This window comes from Anabrus simplex, chromosome 3 (assembly GCF_040414725.1).
Source record: "Anabrus simplex isolate iqAnaSimp1 chromosome 3, ASM4041472v1, whole genome shotgun sequence".
In the NCBI taxonomy this organism is placed as follows: Eukaryota; Metazoa; Arthropoda; class Insecta; order Orthoptera; family Tettigoniidae; genus Anabrus; species Anabrus simplex.
Genome location: NC_090267.1, coordinates 499,172,444 through 499,194,682, shown reverse-complemented (window position 1 = coordinate 499,194,682; position 22,239 = coordinate 499,172,444). Strand labels below are relative to the sequence as shown.

At 38.5% G+C, this 22,239-nt stretch overlaps 1 protein-coding gene across 1 annotated transcript in view; it reads right to left on the bottom strand.

Moving 5' to 3' along the window:
- Positions 1–3,755: 3,755 nt before the first annotated feature.
- LOC136866882 (uncharacterized) overlaps positions 3,756–22,239 on the bottom strand; it is a 240,950-nt gene continuing 222,466 nt past the window's right edge. The window contains exon 10 of the mRNA XM_068226881.1: positions 3,756–4,409. Within this exon, the coding sequence (XP_068082982.1) occupies positions 4,130–4,409 (280 nt within the window). The 3' untranslated portion in view covers positions 3,756–4,129. The remainder of the gene's footprint in view (positions 4,410–22,239) is intronic.

The following is a 22,239-nucleotide window of genomic DNA, read 5'->3' as shown; positions in this document are numbered from 1 at the left end:
TTTGTATTCAATTTTATCTTATTTTTGGTGTCTTCTGTTGTAAGGCCTATTTCCTTCAGATCCTCTCTTACTTCTCTGATCCATTTACATCCTGTTGTGGTATTTTTTGAGACGAGATTGTGTTGTACTAGTTGTTTCAGAAGTCTCGAGTCCTGCATCCTCATGATATGTCCAAAGAATCCCAGTCTCCTCTTACGCATAGTATCTGTAATGGGTTCTAGCTCTTTGTACACGACTTTGTTAGGTATTAACCGCCACTGTCCATCTTTCTGATATTTTTTGTTGATACAGGTTCTTCCAATCCTCCTTTCAATTTTCTGAAGTCTGTCAGTCTTTGATTGTTTATTCAGGTAAAAGAGTGTTTCTGCTGCATATGTAGCTTCCGGTTTTATAACTGTGTTGTAGTGTTTTATTTTTGTATTTATTGATAGACATTTCTTTTTGTAGATATCCCATGTTAATTTTTGTGCTTTAGCTAATCTATTTGTTCTTACTTGGATTGAGATTTTTTCATTTAAGTTATGTGTTATTACTTCTCCAAGATATTTAAACTGAGTTACTATTTTGATTTTATTACCATTTATGGTGACTTCTTTTAGCTGTGTTGGTTTTTGGGGCATAATTTCTGTTTTTTCAAATGATATTTTGAGGCCAATTTTATTTGCAATGTTTTGAAGTTCTGATATCTGGGTTTTTGCTTCTTTTATGTCAACTGCTAGTAATGCTAAATCGTCAGCAAAACCCAGGCAATTTGTTTTGATTTTTCGGCCAATCTTTATTTTGGGGGGACATTTTCTAAACCATTCCCTCATTACCATTTCTAGAGCACAGTTAAATAATAGTGGTGAGAGCCCATCTCCCTGCCGTAGTCCAGTTTTAATTTCAAATGTCTCTGATGTTTCCCCCCTAAACTTCACTTTTGACTTGGTATTGGTGAGAGTCAATTTTATCATGTTTATTAATTTGGGGTGTAGTCCAAGGTGCCTTAAAATTTTAAACAGAGATTCTCTATGGATGCAATCATAAGCTTTCTTGAAATCTACAAATGTTATCACCATATCTCTGCTTCTTCTCCTGTTATAGTCCATTATCAACTTAAGACTCATGATCTGATCAGGACAGCTCCTCCAGGGTCTGAAACCTCCTTGATATTCTCCTAGTTCTTTCTCAAGTTGTAAACTTATCCTATTAAGGATGATTATTGAAAATATTTTGTATGTTATGTCTAGGAGAGAGATTCCCCTGTAGTTATTAGGGTCGGTTTTGTCCCCTTTTTTGTGCAGAGGATGAATGAGGGCTGTTGTCCAGTGTTCTGGTAGTTCTTCTTTGTTTATTTTTGTAATATAATTAATTTAGCTAGGTGACCACTTCAAGTTATCTTCAATTTATTTTGTTGTATAAATAATTGCTTCTTCTGATAGTGAAGAAAGTTCGTAATGATAACCGTCGCATTTATAAGGATATTTCTGACTTTTTTAAAAAATGTATGTTATACAAATTATAATGTAATATTTATCATCATGTCGGGAAGAAGAAAGAGGTAAAGGAGAAATAAATTTTTTTTGACACTTTACAATTTGTATTTAGTCCGTTGGACATTGCATATTCAACATTGATATACTATAAATATTCAGGATCAACCTTTAATTAATTTGATTTATCAAGGCTCAATAAATAGGTATTTAAATTTTTGTCTGCCTGTCATTTTGCGGAATAACATTGTATCCCAGGTTTCCTTCCGTTCATTTATGCCTTTAAGCTAGTTATGTGTTATTTTCTTTGATCTTCTGCCGCGAACGCACCATGGCCTTGGGAGGTCGGTGGTTTGATTCTATGGAACGGAAGGGTGCAGTAGACCCTTGCACGGTCGGAAGAGCATTTGCTCACCCATCATTCTGAAATGTTTGTGTTCCTTCCTGATGAGGTGGCATTTGACTCTAGACTAAAAAGGTCCCTTTCCATCAGGCGCTTTGGCGTATGGTGCTATATGGCGGTATCCCGACTTTTTTAGGGATTATCATGCAGTCATTTGGTTCTATGCGGCAAATGGCGTGGGTTGGAAAGGTTGCAGTATCTACTGGTGAAATAATAAACATCAGTATTAATGCGTTCAGTTCATAATTACTAAACGAATGTTCATCTAAACAGATAAATTGAATTTAATTAAATTTAAAAATTACTTACAACACCAACATTTTATTTTTATGTTCTCATGAAGTATTTTGTAGTGTTAGACTCGCTACTGAGCAGGGTAATGTAATGTTCCCACTGTCGGCAGCCTTGAAGATGGTTTTCCATGGCTTCCCATTTTCACACCAGGCAAATGTTGGGGCCGTATCTTAATTACAGCCATGGCCGTTTCCTTCCCACTCCTAGGCCTTTCCTATCCCATCGTCGTCATAAGACATATGTCTGTCGGTACGACGTAAAGTAAATTAAAAAAAGTAACGTTAATATGAGAAACAGATAAATAAGTCATCTTCTTGGCTTCAACAAGAGTTTAGTAGCTTATTTTGGTAGGATACCTTCTGTATGAATGCTTTTATTACAATGTTGCTAAAAAGTGATATTTGCATTAGAACAACTTGTTTTCATTGTGGAGTGCTGTGTGAATTATTCGTCTGTCAAGAAGTGCTGGTTTCAATTCATTCACAGGTTTCTTAGGATCCATAATCCAAGTAGAAATATGGTACGTATATACTCAAGAATAAACTTAACCATAATAGGTATTTGATTTGTTCCTGTATTAACTTGTCTAAATCTATTAAACAAACTATTTAAAATAGTTGATGTTGGGTCCACATTGTCAATACACTTTTAAATGATTGAAAATTACTTCACTCATTCATATGTGTTTCAGAAACAATATGCATTCCCTGAAGAAGTTCCAATATTCTCAACAAAAAAGGAAATAGGCGATGGTGGTTATTGTTTGGAAATTCAACTTGGCAATTATCTTCTCATAAAACTTATCAGAACGAGGAAGAAATGGAAAAGATCCAATCCCTCCAAGAATGAGGATAGCGACAAATGAAAGGGAAGAGCTGTACAGGGCGAGAAAGTGAAAGACTCACTAGGCCTTGCAAACCTAATACTGTTGGGCTCAGAAGAGAACAAGAGTTGATTCAAGAAGGTCAGATAGGAAAGATGAAAGTAAAGAGCCTGACACAAGTAAGTGGAAGCAATACTAGATTCGGCTAGCGACCCCGGTGGTTGCCAACCCATGCTCCCAAGTTGAGAGCCCTGGAGCTTCCCCTTTTAGGCACCTCTCATGACCCCTATCCACAGAGGAAAAGGAAATATAGCAGACAGTATAGTGTTAACAGAGGAAAAGTTTTTTGAAATGGGAGCTTTATTGGAAAGAACATCTGGCAGGTTATATCGAACATCTCATTGGCTAAGATTTGCCAGGGGTCTACAAACGTGTTTAGGAGGTGGAAAACATGTTTGAAAGCTGAATACCGTCATTTAAGCATCTTCTTTAATGCCACGTAAGGTTTTAGTCTCTTAGCTTCATTACAAGTAGCTTTCTATGAATTTTTTGACACTAAGTAGAGCACAATGTGGCCAGCGGATTAGCGTCAGTGCAGCTACTTGCCGCGGCTGGGTAGTGCTGTTACATGATTATAAAATATAGACCCTGTTACATATAATATACTGGCTGTAGGTTTTATAAATTCCAACCCATGTAAAGAAAATAAGCCACATTTTCAATTATTACTTACAGATATATATATTTTTTTATGACACCCAGACACCTGTACGCAGCCATTATGCATATATACAAATAATCATATATCATTCTATAATATATAAAATTTGTTGCTAAATTCATTTTCAGTACATTGTTTCTATAGCAAAAATAAAGTCCTCGATATTACACTACAACAGTATTTCATGTCCAATCAATCATAAAGACACAAAGCTCTTATAGACAAATTAGAAAAAGACATTTATTTCATAATATTATATAATATATTAGTCTAATAGCACACTAGTGTTTGTATAATCAGTGTTGTTCTTAAAATAATGAGGAGTAGAAGAATAGCAAAATGTTCCTGCATAAGGAATAAAGGGGTTGAATTTTGTACATTTCAACTGAAGATCTGCATTCGAAAGTATTACACTTTCAGTATAATCTTGCAGGAAATCTGCCTCCCTTCTTTTTCTTTTTTTCATTCTCATTTTCTGATTTTTCAGAATTAGTACGATTGTTATAACTATTAGGATCAGATGTTCCAGAGTTTTTCATCTTTGGACCAAATACTGCTGAACAGCATGGTGCAGTATTAGTACTAATTGACTTTTCGTGAATCTTCTTGATTATCCTTCTATGTGATTCTAATTTCTTGTCATCAGTTGGTGTCTCCGAAATACTCTCTTCTATTCTCTCTTTCTCCCATCGAGCCCTAGTGCAACAAAGAAAAAAATGAAATTACATAAACTACCATCTGTGTAATCCTGTATCTTTCTTTCTATTTCCTTTTCCTGTGTTTATCTTTATTTGGCTTCATCATGTTTGAAGGTCTGTCCAAACAGCCTTCTCAATGCCTGATGAATCTACAAAGCAGAAGCAAGCTTATCTGTGGGTTAAGAAGAAACAGAAGAGGTGAGTCTGATGAGTAGGGAGACCATTTATCAGGGTGAATCAAATGAAAACAGAACAGGAGCCACAGAGTTAAATCAACAAGGTTTATTTCGGAAGCACTTCTTCCCCCACTGTTTCACCAAGCAGTTAATACCCTGCTCATAGAACTCCTTTGGCTGAGATTGGAACGAGCTGCGAACATTGTCCATGACTTCTTTAACCGAGTAGAATGCTGACCCTTCAATATATTTTTCAATTGACCAAAGATATGGAAGTCACATGGCAATAGATGAGGGCTATTCATAGTTTATTATTTTCATGCCCGTATCGATAAAGTTCACAATTGTAAAATGTGGATAACTGCACCTAATCAATACTGCTTATTAGAAGTACAATGTATTTATGCTTAAAAATGCACTATTTGCAGTACCGGTGTAACAGATGTAATGGGCGCTATAAGGGACCTATGGACACAATTCAAATTTTATTGATTTTAACTTGTTATTAATGTTGTTCATCATGCTTTTTTTTTTTAGAATTTACTTTATGCCGCACTGACACAGATAGGTCTTGTGACGACAATGGACGAGGAAAGGCCTAGGAGTGGGAAGGACGTGGCTGTGGCCTTAAGTACGGTACAGCCCCAGCATTTGCCTGGTATGAAAATGGAAGACCACGGAAAATCATCTTCAGATCTGCCAACAGTGGGGCTCGAACCCATTATCTCCTTGATGCAAGGTCACACCTGTGCACCCCTCACCGCACGGCTGGTCATCATGCTTTTTAATCACATTCTTAAACTAAGTGATGTCCAATGATTTGTATATGTTGTTTTTATCTCATGTTCTTAATGCAGCTGAGGATGGTTGATACAGATCGAAACCGGTACTGCAAATGGTGTATTTTTAAGCATAAATACATTGTACTTTTAATAAGCAGTATTGATTACGAAGAATTATCCCCATTTTACAATTGGCTATACAGTGGGTATTCCAACACTGTCCACCCAAATATTACCAACTGTTAAATTAAATGTAACAACTGCCGAATGTGGCCCTATGTAGTCATGCAGTAAAACCGCTCCAGAGGACATCAGTGTAGAGTTCTCCAGTACTGAGCAGCATTGATTGTTTGAGTACAGTTTAGGAAGTCAAAGAGAAGGAGTCTAACATGATTGAAAAAGATGTCAGCTTTACTCTGCACCATCATGTGCTCCTTTGGCAGTGGGGAGCTTGGATGTCTCTATTACTGTCTTTATTGTTTGCTTGGATTGGAAGATTCATCACCTGCCACAATCCTTTCCAGAAAATTGTCCTCAGCACAATATCTCAGAAGATGCTTCAAAGACAATCCCAAATGGAGGCTCATCTGATCATCTGTGAGATGGTATAGCATCCACCGTGCACTCACTTTCCTTTTCTGGAGTCTGATGGTACGAAAAGAACTAAAACATGGGCGTGGATGTGGTATTGGTAAAACCAGATGAGCTCTATAGAGAAACTGAAGTAATACATGGTATTGGTGATCACAAAGCTATTTTTGTTGTAAATAAAAATGAATAAATGTAACTGGTTAGACAGTAACTGTTATTATTATTATTATTATTATTATTATTATTATTATTATGTCCGACTCGTTGGCTGAATGGTCAGCGTACTGGCCTTCGGTTAAGAGGGTCCCGGGTTCGATTCCAGGTCTGGTCGGGGATTTTAATCTCCATTGGTTAATTCCAATGGCCCGGGGGCTGGGTGTTTGCGCTGTCCCCAACATCCCTGCAACTCACACACCACACATAACACTATCCTCCACCACAATAACACGCAGTTACCTACAAATGGTAGACGCCGCCCACCCTCATCGGAGGGTCTGCCTCTCAAGGGCAGCACTCAGCTAGAAATAGCCACACGAAATTATTATTATTATTATTATTATTATTATTATTATTATTATTATTATTATTATTATTATTATTATTATTATTACAGTATGTCAAAATTAATCAACATCTAAGCACACCAATGAGGATAATAAAGGGTGTCCCACAAGGCACAGTATTAGGTCCTTTATTGTTTATTCTATTTATTAATGATCTAGAGAAAACAATAGCAAATGCCGAACATACGCAGGTCGTAACATATGCAGATGATACAGTCATTTATGTTGAGGGTGATAGCTGGAACCTCGTCAGACAGAGAGCAACTCGAGCACTGCTTAAAGTTAAAGCATGGTTAGATAATAATGAATTATTTCTAAACATTAAAAAGACAAAATTTATGAATTTTTCTGTAACAGATACACGAAACGATTTTAATGAATTAATTGTACACAACATCAACTGTAAATTTAATTGTAACTGCTACAAAATTTATAAAGTAAATAATGTTAAGTATTTGGGATTATTAATTGATTCGAACATGAAATGGAAAAGTCACATTACCGATTTAAGAAAGAAAATCAGAAGAACTGTTTATATATTTCATAATTTAAAATACATATCCAGTATAAAATTGTTAAGAGAGGTTTATTACGCTTTAGTTCAGTCTATTCTTAGCTACGGAATTTTGGCATGGGGAGGAGCCTACAAAAATGTAATCAATAAAATACAGGTTGTTCAAAACCTTATATTACAAATAATGTACCAGAAAGGAAGATTATACCCAAGTAGTCAATTATATGCTGAAGCAAATATATTTAATGTAAAACACCTCTATGCCCTTGAAATATACAAATATATTACAAAAACAAAAATATAATTGAGAACATTAAACATGAATATTCAACACGCAGTAAGATGAACCACCGTTGTATGTTATACAAACCCAAACTTAGCATAACAAAGCGCAATTTCTTGTACTTCATTCCAAAATTCTTTAATGTCCTTTCCGGTTCTTTACAAACTACTATATTAGGTCAGAAAATGAGTCTGAAGTGTCTTAAATCCTTTGTCAGGGATAATAAAACTGTTATGGAAGAAATAACTAAATGAGAATATCACGTCACCATATCCAATTTCTATTCAATGCTCCACCATGTGCTGTTGATCATATCCGTCATTCACTCATACCCACACTCGTATTTCAGGCATTAAAATATATTTCTCACTATGTAATTAATATTCTAAATTACCACACACAAGGTTTCACCTTACGTGGTATTTTACTGATATCTACTCGACTCTGTTGAGGTTGGTGTGATTGTGTATAATAATAATTGTACCGGGCGGTACACCTCCACGCCGCTAATTCAAACTTTGCGCCAGTTGAAACTCCCCTACTGGAGGAAGTCTGAACTTTATCTACTGTATTAATTTTCAAGTTTCTCAGAAGATGTCACTACTTGGAAATTTTGAAGTTTCTGAACTGGGTCGTTTTCGACGTATTTTTGTTTTACCTGTAGTAAGAAGTGTGAACTTTCTCTTCTAGAGGACACTACTGAAGAACTACAATGGTGCGCCCTAGTGCGAAGTGAAAGAACTGTTTTTTTGGAAAAATTTTTATTTCAACAGTTTGTTCCTTGTTAAATTTCTTTCTGTTATTGTTTAAGTTGGCTGTATAACCCTTTCTTTCCCCTTGTTTTGAATTTAGCCAATCCCGAATTTCTTTAATAATTAATTTATGACCAATCAGGTGTATCCCCCTCCCCGGGGATATATTGCTTAACCCTAGCCAATAAAGTTTTTGTGGGAGGGTGTTCTTACTCCTGAAACGCCTCGAACTTTCCACGAGAGTATATAAACTGCTGATTTTCGGGTCTCTGCGCCACTTCAGTACCAACTTTCAAAGTGTAAAGTACGTAGCAGGGGGTGGGAAGCGCCTCTTTCTTCGGGCAGCAGTTTAACAACAAGGTAATGGCTGTTTAATAACTTCTTTTCTTGCTAGCTCAGCAGTTTAACTCTCGGGGCGGGTCCGAAGCGTTTCCACCATGTAACTTTCCCTAAAATGTAAACACTCTTAGCATCTATTCTCTTTTAAAGCTATATATTGGGATAGAGTGTGCTTAACCCTCTAGAGCTCCCACTCATATTGTTTTGAGGTGAACTTATTTTTCACAACCGATTCTTCCTTAACGTAATGTAAATTGTTTCTTCCTAAAGTCACCTCTTTAGTATGGGATTAGCCCTTGCATTAGCGGCCTAGGGCCAGATTAGGTTTTAAACAAAATGTATTAGGAGTGCAGATCGCCTCCTCTCAAATTGGTATTTTAGAGGCCATGTAATTAACCTTTTCTCACTTAATAGGCCTCAGTAGGTTGGGTATTTTACCCCTGTGTTTATGTCCTTAGAGGACAACTTGAAGGTGGAGTTTGGTGTGGCCTTTGGTAGGCTTAAAGTTTGAGAGCGAGTGGCTCTTTCTTGAAAATTGAGTGTTGTATGCCTCGAGGAGGCTTTTCTGTGTAATTTGGAGCAAGTGCTCCTGGGCATGAATGGGGTTTTCTGCCCCTCTGTTAAAACTTATTTTGGAGTAAAGTTGGGCTAATTGCCCAAGAATTGTGAGTTCGGGGCTCGAAGCCCAAATCCGGTAAATACTGTAATTGTACTTTTGTTGCCTTGCTACTCTGTACCTGCCATGCTTGTTATTTCTTGATTTTGCAAAGAAAATATAACCTTGTTAAATTTTAAATTAACTTTAATTTCGTAGCCTGAGACCTGTTCACCCCCGCACCTTCTTTCACCTCTGCTGTTCCACAGATACCTCGGAACAAGTGGTAGCAGAGCGTGGTTGAATGGGTCTCAATTTAGCCCATTTTGACGGCTAAACATTGCTTTGATTACAACTCTAACTATTTTCTCACTTGCTGGAATTTTTACTTTTTCCTTTTTCAAAATTGTTCTGTCATCATGCCCGGCCCTCGCGATGTTCTCCATATTAACTATTTGCGCAAAGAGGAGTTGATCTATGAGTTAACTATTAGAAATGTGCAATCTGGAGGCACGGTTGCGGTAGACACAAATAAGCTTAGAGAGTCCCTTGATTTGCCCATTTCCATCCCCACTTTGGGAGAGAAAGAAATTGACGACTCTCTTTCCACGATCACTGACAATACTACTGAGCTAGCATCTGTAGTTAGTTTTTTTTGAAGAAAATGATCCTTCTCCTAATCAAATTAAGCGTGTGCAAGCCAGGCTATTTCATTTTTCATATAGGGTTAACGATCTGTTGTCTCTGAAGTTGAATGACGTTCAGAGGAAGGAAGCTAGTATGGTTCTTGAAAATCTTTCTGAATTATCCAGTAAAGTTACCCAATTGTTAACTGGGGAAGTTCCTCCCAAAACTGATCAACCCACCACGGTGAATGTAGGTAGCGAGGAAGAGCCTCCTAAGGGAGACGTCAATAGGAAAACCGTTGGAGCTCAAACAACCTCTGCCCCATTGGACAACGAGTCTGAGCGCCGTTCCTCGTTGAATAATGTACGTTCTGAATTGACTTCCTTGCCACTTAAACCTTTACCTACTATGTCACCTGGGTTCAGCAGCTTGCCTCATCCATTAGCAATGTTGCTCAGAGGTATCTCTAAGTTTTCTGTTAATACCACCAGTGAAGGTATTTCTTTTTTAAGGTTTTTAGTTGAGTTCCAGGACCATGCTTTTGTTTTTTCTCTTTCTCCATGTCAGATTTTGCAAATCATCTATCCCTATGCAATTGGTATTCTCTCAGACAAAATAGCAAGAGCCATTGCCGAGCAATCATCTATTGAGGACTTCCACGCCTACTTGCTAGCTACCTTCATCCCGGCTAGGGCAAGGTCCTCTCTTATTCAGAAGTACTATTATCGTGTACAGCGCTTGGATGAAAACTTGGCAGACTTCATCCAAGATATTAAGTTCTATACTAGGGTGTTTGCTCTTCACTTTCCTGAGGATCAGATTGTACAAGCTATTGTGGAAGGTATCTCACCATCCTATAGGTCATATTTGTGTTTCGCGGCGTGCCCGCAAACTTTCTCTGAACTTGAAGCATTGGCTGTCTCAGCGGAAGGAGTTAGATACGCCGATTCCTTGCGTGTCGCGAAAGAACCTCCTCTTTCTTTTGGTAATCCTCGGCCTCCACCTCGCCGACCTGTCACACCTCGTAAATGCTATGCTTGCGGGTCACCTGACCATCTTCGCAATAAGTGTCCATTGATCAAATCTAGTAGGGCAAATAATGGAGCTGGCTCATCACCAGGCTGTTTTAAATGTGGGGCTTTCTCACATATCGCCAAGAATTGCCCAAATTCGAATAGCACCCCCTCCTGCTCAACTTCTGGTGCAAATTCCACCAATGCCAATAATAAAAAATGACCAGTGGCTTCGGCTGAGTCGATTAGTCCCTCTCCCCGAGGCTCAGCCCCTGGTAAACAGGTCGTAAATTCAGAGAAAATTCAGTCCTCAAATTCATCTGTTGAATGCCCCAAAGAATGTCTGAGGATTGCGGCGGATACCACCGCACCTGTTCCTTTTCTTAAAATTGAGCTAAATAATGAACCTGTAACTGCTCTTTTAGATTCAGGCAGCGTTTGTTCTATTATTTCGGCTGAATGGTATTCAAAATTGAAATCTGTTTGTAAACTATCTGACTATGGCTCATCCCCTGTTCAATATGTTTCGGCTAATTCATCTCCATTAGAAATTCTAGGTTCTGTAAATGTCAAAATCCGCATTTTTAAATTTACATGGAAAATTAAATTGTTTGTGGCCAAGCACTTGTCTTGCCCCATTATATTGGGAGCTGACTTCATTTCTCACACTGGTCTTGTGCTCGATCTTCAGAGTAAGTCGTGCACATTCAAATTTGCTTCCAATTGTAAAATCCCATTATTGAAATGTAATTTTGCATCATGTTCATCTATTTCGCCTACCCAGGATGAGATGTTGTTAGACCTTAGACATCTACCTGAGGAGCAGGCTGATAGTATTCGTAAATTGTGTCAATCATTTCCAGAGGTGTTCTCTGATACTCTTGGTGTTACTGACCTTATTGAATACAAAATTGAGGTCACGGATTCGATTCCTGTCCGTTTTCCACCATATAGGCTATCTCCACCTAAAATGAAGGCTCTGAAAGAAATCATCGATCACATGTTGAAGGATGGTATTATTAGGCCCTCTAAGTCGGCGTATTCTTCGCCTATTTTTCTAGTCCCGAAACCCCAAGGTGGCTTCAGGCCTGTCATTGATTATAGGGCTCTCAATCGGAAGGTGGTGTTGCAATCTGTGCCCCTTCCTGACCTTCATTCTTGTTTTTCATGGTTTCGTAAGGCCAAGTTCTTTACTATCTTGGACCTGAATCAGGACTATAATCAAATTCCCCTAGCGGAAGGGTCTAAACACCTTACAGCGTTGGCCACGGTTTGGAATTTGTACGAATACAACCGCGTGCCTTTCGGGCTCCCCACGGGAGCAGCTGTACTCACTAGGCTGCTAGATAGGTTCTTCTCCGACATCAAATTTGAGTACTTGTGTCACTACCTGGATGATGTCGTATTTTCGGAGACCTTTGAAGAACACCTAGATCATCTGCGAGAAGTTCTCAATCGCCTTCGCAAGGCTGGGTTAACTGTCAAGTTGTCCAAGGTTGCCTTTGCTAAGCCCTCTATGTCATTCCTAGGGCATATTGTCTCACCTGATGGTGTTGCAGTCGATCATTCTAGAACACAGGCCATCCGTGATTTTAAACCTCCCAAGGACATCAAAGGTATCGCCAGGTTCATTGGCATGGTGAATTTCTTCAGGAAGTTTATTCCTAACTTTGCTAACAGAGCGGCGCCCTTAAACCTTCTTCGTAGGAAAGGCATCAAATTCGAGTGGGGACCTTCTCAACAAGCCGCTTTTGAAGATCTTAAATTAGCTCTCTGTAATGCCCCTGTCCTTGCTATGCCTGATTTCTCAAAGAAATTCATCGTCCAAACCGACACGTCGTCGTCGGCGGTAGCTGCAGTCCTTCTTCAAGAGACTGAACTAGGGAGGCGACCCATCGCCTATGCATCTAGGACTCTATCGGCTCAAGAAGCCAAGTATTCCATCTATGAGCTCGAAGGTTTGGCAGTCTTATTTGCCTTAGAAAAGTTCCGTCTCTATCTGGAACATGTCAAATTCGACCTGGAGACAGATAATCAAGCCTTAAGCTGGGTCTTAGGTAGGCCGCGTCGTACTGGCCGTATAGCCCGTTGGGCCATCCGTATTTCTGCCTTCCAATTCGATGTCAGGCATATCCGAGGCACCGAAAATGTTGTTGCTGATGGACTCAGCCGTATGTTTTCCAACGACGTTGAGACCCATGAACCGGTCGACAGTTCATCACCTCCCGAGTCCATACTATTTGATGTTAATGCCATCTTAACAGATGCTCCCATGCTCTTTAGGGATATCGAGAAATACCAACGTGAAGATCCGACGCTGGCTCCGATAATGGAAACCCTTTCTTCTGGGGAACATGTCGTCCCTTATGTACTGAGGAATGGTGTTTTATCTTGCCCATCGAGGCATGATAAGATGATGAAAGTTGTCGTTCCAGCTGTTCTTGTACCTATGATCTTCAAGTACTATCATGAGACCCCATTAGGGGGGCATCTTGGAATCTTTAAAACTCGTGAAAAGATTCGTGAAAGGTTCATCTGGAAGGGTATGGACGGTGAAATCCGTGAACTAGTTAAGGCTTGTAAATCCTGTTTGCTTAGTAAACCAAACATGTCCACCAAGGTAGGCCTGTTGTCTTCTCATCAAGCGTCGCGCCCCATGGAACGCCTGTATATTGATTATGTAGGACCCTTCCCCCAGTCAAAGGGAAATGCCAACAAGTTCATCTTTGTATGTGTAGATGGTTTTACAAGATTTTCCTGGTTATTTCCGACTAAGCTGGCTACCGCTCAGTCCACCATTACTTGTCTAAATTCTATCTTTGCTTCTTTTGGTCCGTGTCAATATATTGTATCTGATAATGCTAAGGCTTTTACATCTAATCCATTTCGTAAATTCTGCTTTGACCTGTCCATCTCTCATGTGACTACTTCTGCTTATTACCCTCAACCATCTCTGGCTGAACGGGTTAATCGTAATCTCAGGTCCGCGCTTATTGCCTATCATAATGAAGATCACTCTAGGTGGGACACGTCCCTACATTGGTTAGCTTTTGCTTTGAATTCGGCGGTTCATGAATCTCACAAGTTTACTCCAGCTTCGGTGATGTTCAAGTTCGTTCCCAACACGCCGCTCTCTAACCTCTGGTCTCTGAGTGACATTCTACCTGAGACAATAGATCCGGATAACATTAAAGATCTTTGGAAGAAGGCTAAAGCCAATCTTAAGGTGTCTCATGAGAAGGTTAGGGAAAGATATGATCGTGGACGGAGACCCACCCATTTGAAGGTAGGTGACCAGGTGATGGTCAAGAATTTTGTTCCCGCGGGCAAGCTTGCCCCCAGATTTCATGGGCCGTGTATCATTCTCGATTTCCTTACTCCCGTTACCTTATTCTTAAGTAATCCAGCCGCCGAGAGGATATTTAGGGTTCACCTGTCACAGGTGAAACCGGTGTAATTTCTGTGTTAACTTGCTTCATATAAATTTGAAAGAAATAGGAAGGTTATATTTTTTTTCTGAGGGGTTTCACTTTTAAGGCCTTCTGCTCTTGGAATCTGTTTCCTTTGTGTGTAATTATTTATTGTAAACCTTCCCCGCACAGTTAAACTGCCATCCTGTCCTTGCCACGGCCATTAACACGCTCCCGTCTCCTGCTCCACAACACACAGTGGCTTATATATGCCATGAATATCTTCACGCCGCTGGCCCCTCAACCTCTCCACAATGCCTGTGCCCTCAAAACAAAATGATGATGGTCCAACAAAATTCTGTCGCCGAGCTTTAATATTTCAGTGCCCCCGCAGCAGCGCGGCGCCGTACCGCTCCTGAGGCAGGGTACGGGCCCGCCCTTTCCCAGTGAGGCCAACCCGTGTACGACGAGCCGGAGTCTTCATCCCGGCCAAGGCTGATGTGCGGCGCACAACCTGTAACTGGCCCGCGACCTGCATGTTCGCTGCGGGCGCGGCGTGCTTCAACTCCACTACTCCTCTCATAGTGCGGGCGAGCGGTATCTCAGGGTACTTGAGGGGTCCGAGCGGCCTCCTCTGAACTCAAGCAGCGGCGGCTGGTCTGGCCGTCAAACTTATCAACGTTTAAAGTACATATCCAGCTATATGGACATTCCAGTTCAACATTACTACCTGTGTTTTGGATTTTACAGCAATATCTGGTGGACTTAGAAAATTTTTCCTCAACTTTAAAAAACTAAAAGTTTCCTTCTGAATTCAATTTCTACAATCATAAAGACATTACTTCAACAGTTACTACAAGAATTTTGAAACTGAATCAAACCAAATTAAGAAAAATTTTATAAATGCTTCTGCAATTAATCTCCATATCAATATCATAAATTGGATCTTGTTTTCAAACAAATTTCATGTGTCACCCCTGGAGGGACTTTTGGGGGGGGAGGTCTGTACCGGGTGGTACACCTCCACGCCGCTAATTCAAACTTTGCGCCAGTTGAAACTCCCCTACTGGAGGAAGTCTGAACTTTATCTACTGTATTAATTTTCAAGTTTCTCAGAAGATGTCATTACTTGGAAATTTTGAAGTTTCTGAACTGGGTCGTTTTCGACGTATTTTTGTTTTACCTGTAGTAAGAAGTGTGAACTTTCTCTTCTAGAGGACACTACTGAAGAACTACAATGGTGCGCCCTAGTGCGAAGTGAAAGAACTGTTTTTTTGGAAAAATTTTTATTTCAACAGTTTGTTCCTTGTTAAATTTCTTTCTGTTATTGTTTAAGTTGGCTGTATAACCCTTTCCTTCCCCTTGTTTTGAATTTAGCCAATCCCGAATTTCTTTAATTAATTTATGACCAATCAGGTGTATCCCCCTCCCCGGGGATATATTGCTTAACCCTAGCCAATAAAGTTTTTGTGGGAGGGTGTTCTTATTCCTGAAACGCCTCGAACTTTCCACGAGAGTATATAAACTGCTGATTTTCGGGTCTCTGCGCCACTTCAGTACCAACTTTCAAAGTGTAAAGTACGTAGCAGGGGGCGGGAAGCGCCTCTTTCTTCGGGCAGCAGTTCAACAACAAGGTAATGGCTGTTTAATAACTTCTTTTCTTGCTAGCTCAGCAGTTTAACTCTCGGGGCGGGTCCGAAGCGTTTCCACCATGTAACTTTCCCTAAAATGTAAAGACTCTTAGCATCTATTCTCTTTTAAAGCTATATATTGGGATAGAGTGTGCTTAACCCTCTCGAGCTCCCACTCATATTGTTTTGAGGTGAATTTATTTTTCACAACCGATTCTTCCTTAACGTAATGTAAATTGTTTCTTCCTAAAGTCACCTCTTTAGTATGGGATTAGCCCTTGCATTAGCGGCCTAGAGCCAGATTAGGTTTTAAACAAAATGTATTAGGAGTGCAGATCGCCTCCTCTCAAATTGGTATTTTAGAGGCCATGTAATTAACCTTTTCTCACTTAATAGGCCTCAGTAGGTTGGGTATTTTACCCCTGTGTTTATGTCCTTAGAGGACAACTTGAAGGTGGAGTTTGGTGTGGCCTTTGGTAGGCTTAAAGTTTGAGAGCGAGTGGCTCTTTCTTGAAAATTGAGTGTTGTATGCCTCGAGGAGGCTTTTCTGTGTAATTTGGAGCAAGTGCTCCTGGGCATGAATGGGGTTTTCTGCCCCTCTGTTAAAACTTATTTTGGAGTAAAGTTGGGCTAATTGCCCAAGAATTGTGAGTTCGGGGCTCGAAGCCCAAATCCGGTAAATACTGTAATTGTACTTTTGTTGCCTTGCTACTCTGTACCTGCCATGCTTGTTATTTCTTGATTTTGCAAAGAAAATATAACCTTGTTAAATTTTAAATTAACTTTAATTTCGTAGCCTGAGACCTGTTCACCCCCGCACCTTCTTTCACCTCTGCTGTTCCACAGATACTTCGGAATAATAATAATAATAATAATAATAATAATAATAATAATAATAATAATATTAATAATAATAATAATAATAATAATAATAATAATAATAATAATAATAATAATAATAATAATTTATTTAATGTGTGCAAGAGATGGTTAGAAGTTCAATTTATTTTAAGTATTGATATGTTGATAATAATACTACTACTACTGTAATATATGTGGTTTAGTTATAAGATTAATATTTCTCAAGTAATAATGTTATTAGAAGTGTTATGTATATATAAAACAGAGTCCTGTAAATATGTAAACGACATGATGAATGAATAAATACTACTACTACTACTATTATTATTATTATTATTATTATTATTATTATTATTATTATTATTATTATTATTATTATTATTATTATTATTAAGAAATACCTAGTAATTGGGAAATATACCAGTGGCAATGGTCACTTATAGTAGTGCGATAATAAGGATGTTAACACATAATTACCCAACAACAACAACAACAAAAGTCCAACAAGCAATTATATGAAAAGAAAATATTATACGAGCAATACTACTATAATATTCTAAATTTAGAATCATCATATACAAATTCACACACAACTTAAGAAAGTCCCGTGCTTAACATTACAAGTGATAATAGTTAAAACCTAACTACCCAAAAACACCACTACAACAACAACTAGAGTACAACAAGCAATTCCATGAAAGGAAAATATGACAAGAAATACTACGAGTTAAACATTTCTTTTTTTGCTATTTGTTTTACATCGCAACGATACAGATAGGTCTTATGGCGATAGGAATAGGATAGGGATAGGAAAGGCCTAGGAATCGGAAGGCCGTGGCCTTAATTAAAGTACAACCCCAGCATTTGCCTGGTGTGAAAATGGGAAACTACGGAAAACCATCTTCAGGGCTGCCGACAGTGGGGTTCAAACCCACTATCTCCCGGATGCGAGCTCACAGCTGAGCGCTCCTAACCGCAGGTCCAACTCACCCGGTAAATTGAAAACTTGTTTTGACAATATCCTTCAGTTACTACTGTCAAATATGGGATAAATTATACTATGATATATACAGCTAAGACCTGGACAATGACAGGTAGGAAGGAGAGTAGATTTCAGGCCAGCAAAATGAAATACCTGAAGTAGTATGATAGGAAAGACAAAGAAAGACAGATTAAGAAACAAAGATGTGAGAAAGAAGGTCATAATAGAAAACCTAAATGAGAGAACTGATAGATGATTTGGACATGTAAAGAGGGAGGAGGAGAAAAGAATACCAAAATAGGTGATGGAGATGGAGTTCGAGAGAAAGGGAGCAAGAGGGAGAACTAGAACTCGGTGGATTGTTCAATAAAGAGGACTGCTAGAAGCAGAAACCTGGACTGGGAAAATATTATGGAAAAGGAATGGTAGAAGGAAAGAGGAAGGAGGACAAGTGCCATAAATGCCAAATCAAAAAAAAAAATCGAAATTGAGATTATGATGAAAAACGTACGTTAGTAGGTAGCTCCACCATACGAAAGAAAAAGGAATAGCCAAAACGACATAAATCCATATCAAACAGGACATTAAAAATCTCGTCAATAAGTACCAAATCCTGTGGCCTGAATGTGCCAATATGTACCGTATCCATGCAGCCAATGAGAGGCTATTTCTGGGTCACGTGAACAGCAGCAAAATGGCCGCGCTCTGTTTAAATGACGTGAAGTGACAGTTTTCTTACTGTGTGCTATTTTCTTTTCAAAAGTATGGAATCAGATATCTTAGAGATGAGTACTGTGATACTCCTGAAGAAATAAAGCAAGGAAGAGGGTATTAGCTCCAGGTATATGGAAGAAGACGCGCACAAAAGTGTAAAAATACGAGAGTAAAGCGAGTGTTAAACCAAAAATTGCTTGTTTCCAAAATGTCGGCGAGTTTTGTAGAGCCTGTGATTTAACAGAACAAGAATTAGTAGCGTTTTACGGTGCCTTCTGGGAGAATAAAGATACTGTTTCTCAAAAAGTGATTGCTTCTTATATTGATGTTGTATCACCAGAAAGGCATAGGCCTAATCAAAAGACACGACGTGCGCGTGTTTCGAAGAAAATGACTATTAAACATAAAGCGAGAAGTGATAGTGGTGTTGTCAGTGTGTGTAGGGATACTTTTTAAGCCTCCTGAATGTCGGTCGAAGGAAAGGAAAAATGATGTAATCCAAATTCTCATGACCATGGTGTACAAGGTGGACGACTTCCCTTTTTATTCACATGCATTAAATTTGCCAGATGGTGTTGTTGTTAATGATAATGATATTAGTGACATTGAAATACTTTATGATAGCACAGAGACCACAGAATTACAGAAGAAAGAGTCTGGATTTTGGTTAAAATTTTGACTAGTTGAATTTAATTTTGCATGGTTTTGTAGCCATATATTAGCATTTTCATTATTGCACTTTTAGTACTGGATAATATTATGCATTGTCTGGTTCACAAGTTATTTACTATATCCATGTTCTTTAGACACAAACTACAATCATAATTCGTTAAGTTCAGAACTTGTACTTTGCATTATTTTCATTGTTTTGTTCAATTTTATTTAATATTACTGTATTTAAACAATCTATGCCCTCACTGTAAATACCTTAAATCTAATTATGGTATAACTAAATACAGTTGGTTTTATTCAAGATTCTGATGACTGCACTGAAATTTATGTCTTTCAGGTGAAGGTATTTAGAGTTTCAGGACCAAAAAGTACCAAATCCAACATTTTCTTTGAATATTTCGTAAACCGCAAAAGCCTAAACAGAAATAAATTGTATAACATGCATTTATTGTATCTGAACGTGATTTTCCTTCAAAAAATTATTATTGCTGTCTATAAAACTGTTACTTTTACTCAGCGTCGGATATAACCGGCTACCGCTACACGCACGTCTCACTTCCCGGATTCGGCCAAATTCAGTGGCTAGCGATGTATAGGTCTAATCGCGGACGTTGAAAGTCAACGAACGAGTTTATTGCGCCACGGTATGCCCATTCCGCCCTTGTGTTTTTAGTGCACACACCTCACAATTTCATCTTCGACTTCTTTAAAGCGTCCTTGTTGCGGACCACTGAATGCATTTTTGTATAGTACGCATTTTTTAGCTCTTCGTCTTCACACTAATGCCAAATAATGGCTTTAGTTAGGCCTATGCCGTATTTTATTGCGGCTGCACAATTATTCTACATTTCCGAGTGTTTAATAACCATTAACTTAAAATTGGCATCATAATATCGACTAGAACCCGTTGAAAATTTGCCGGCAATACCTTCTCCACGTATCTTTACAATACGACTATCCATCACGAAAATATTCCTGTTGACTCTAAAACTTAATTTTACTAAGCGTCATGTACAATAGACGCGTTATAACTCTGCCATTGAGTAGCCATGGCTTTTCTAAGAATTCTAAGGCTCGCATGTTTTGATATCATTCTGCAGATTTGAGAAACGTTTTTGTAGAGGCTAATAGAACGCCATACTCTCTTCACTATTTCCTGAGATCCAGTGACGTTATACACAGGCACTGTACAACCGGTTGTCGCGGCTAGCGATGTGCGGTATAGTAAAGAGACAGTCATTTATTGTCAACGAGTTCTGTGTGCATGTGAAAGGAAGCAGCGTGGTTACCGCGGTAGTTGCCAGTTGTATCCATTAAGTTACTGGTAGGCCGCGAATGCAACAACCCTTAAGTTTTCGCATGAGATTCTGAGAAATAAAAAGTCTTGGATTCGGAGAAATACGGTATCACTCCAGAGGTTTTTGTGGCAAACACCTCGGTTTTCTTCTTCAAACAGCGTCATCTAACCTAATCATATATATATCATGAAAACATATTTGAAACGCATGTAGAGAAATGTTAACCTCCTCGCTAAAAATATACATGTAAATAGACTTTCCAAAATTTAACTAGACACGAGAAGATATGCAATATCTTCTTAAATCAGTGATGCGCTCTGCTATATCTTGAGGTGTATCACATGCTGACTTAATTTCCGTATATAACATTAAAATTAAGATATCATTTACTATTAATGGTTATGAATTTCATGTTTTTGGTCCGTATTGAACTGAGAATAATATATAAGTAATAATAATAACAACGTAAACGTTTCCACTTTTTCAATACTAAAATATATCCACAAAATTATAAATTACACGGTACTAGTTTCGACCCATCTAGGGGTCATCATCAGCCGTATTGGAGCAAAGATCACGTTTGGCGAAATCCTAAGAAAATGTTATTTTAAAGAATAACAAGTGAAATGAGATGTTATTATGGTAATAGTTAATAATACAAGGAATATACATACTAAGAGGTTTTTAACAAAGAATAAAGTATAAATGGGGTGTTGTAAAAATTATAATCATGGAAATCAGTAAGTTCTTGTATTGAAATGAAATATGGCTTAGGAAGAGGGCTAAGGTGGGGCTGAAGGGTGCGGGAGAAAGTGTAATTGTCTTGGAAAAGTACCTTTGATTAAATTTAGGATTGAGTTTAGGTTGGCTGCATTATTGTTTCTGAGGAAAGTGATAAATAGATCGAAGAGTATGTTGAGTTTCTCTGAGATTTCATTGAGATTGTGACTGGCATTAAAGTATTGGTCTAGGTGTATGTAGTAATTTTCCATTATGTTGAGTAAAGGGCCCTTGTTTGCTAATACGAGGATATCCATGTCTTGTTCAATATTGGTGAAATTATGGTTATAATCTTGCATGTGTTGGCCGATGCCTGAAAACCTGTTGTATTTGGGCCAGATATGTCGACGATGTCTTTGTGATCATGAATGAGAAATTCACCCACCACCCTCTTAAGACTCAACAATATTGATCCTCATATCAAATTCACACTAGAATCCGAATCAAATCAAAAAATCAACTTTCTAGATTTAACCATCACTAGAAACTCAGATTCTTTCAGTTATAAAATATTCAGAAAACCCACTCAAACAGCCTCCACCATTCGCCAAGATTCAGTGAACCCCCAGTCCCACAAACGAGCCACATACAACAGCCTAGTTCACCGAGCCTTCAGCATACCTATGTCCAATAAAGATCTAAAAAACGAACTCAACACAATCCGCGGAATCGCAAAATTCAACGGCTTCAGCAATCATTTTATAGAAAGTATAATCAATAAACACAAACATCGCCCAAAAACTACCCTCAAAAAAGAAATAACCAAACCTCTAACATTTTCCACCTTCACGTTCAACAATGATATCTACAAGTTAACCAACATCTTTAAGAAACAAGGCGTTAAAATAGCCTTCAAAACCAACAATAAGAACATGAACGTTTTATACAATACTTCACACATCAACAAGACCAGCAGTTTTTTTTTAAATCAGGAGTTTATAGGATCAAATGTACCACCTGTAAAAAACCTACATCGGGCAAACCGGGAGAAACTTCATTATCAGGTACCACGAGCACACTAACGCAATAAAATACAACAGGTTTTCAGCCATCGGCCAACACATGCAAGATTATAACCATAATTTCACCAATATTGAACAAGACATGGATATCCTCGTATTAGCAAACAAGGGCCCTTTACTCAACATAATGGAAAATTACTACATACACCTAGACCAATACTTTAATGCCAGTCACAATCTCAATGAAATCTCAGAGAAACCCAACATACTCTTCGATCTATTT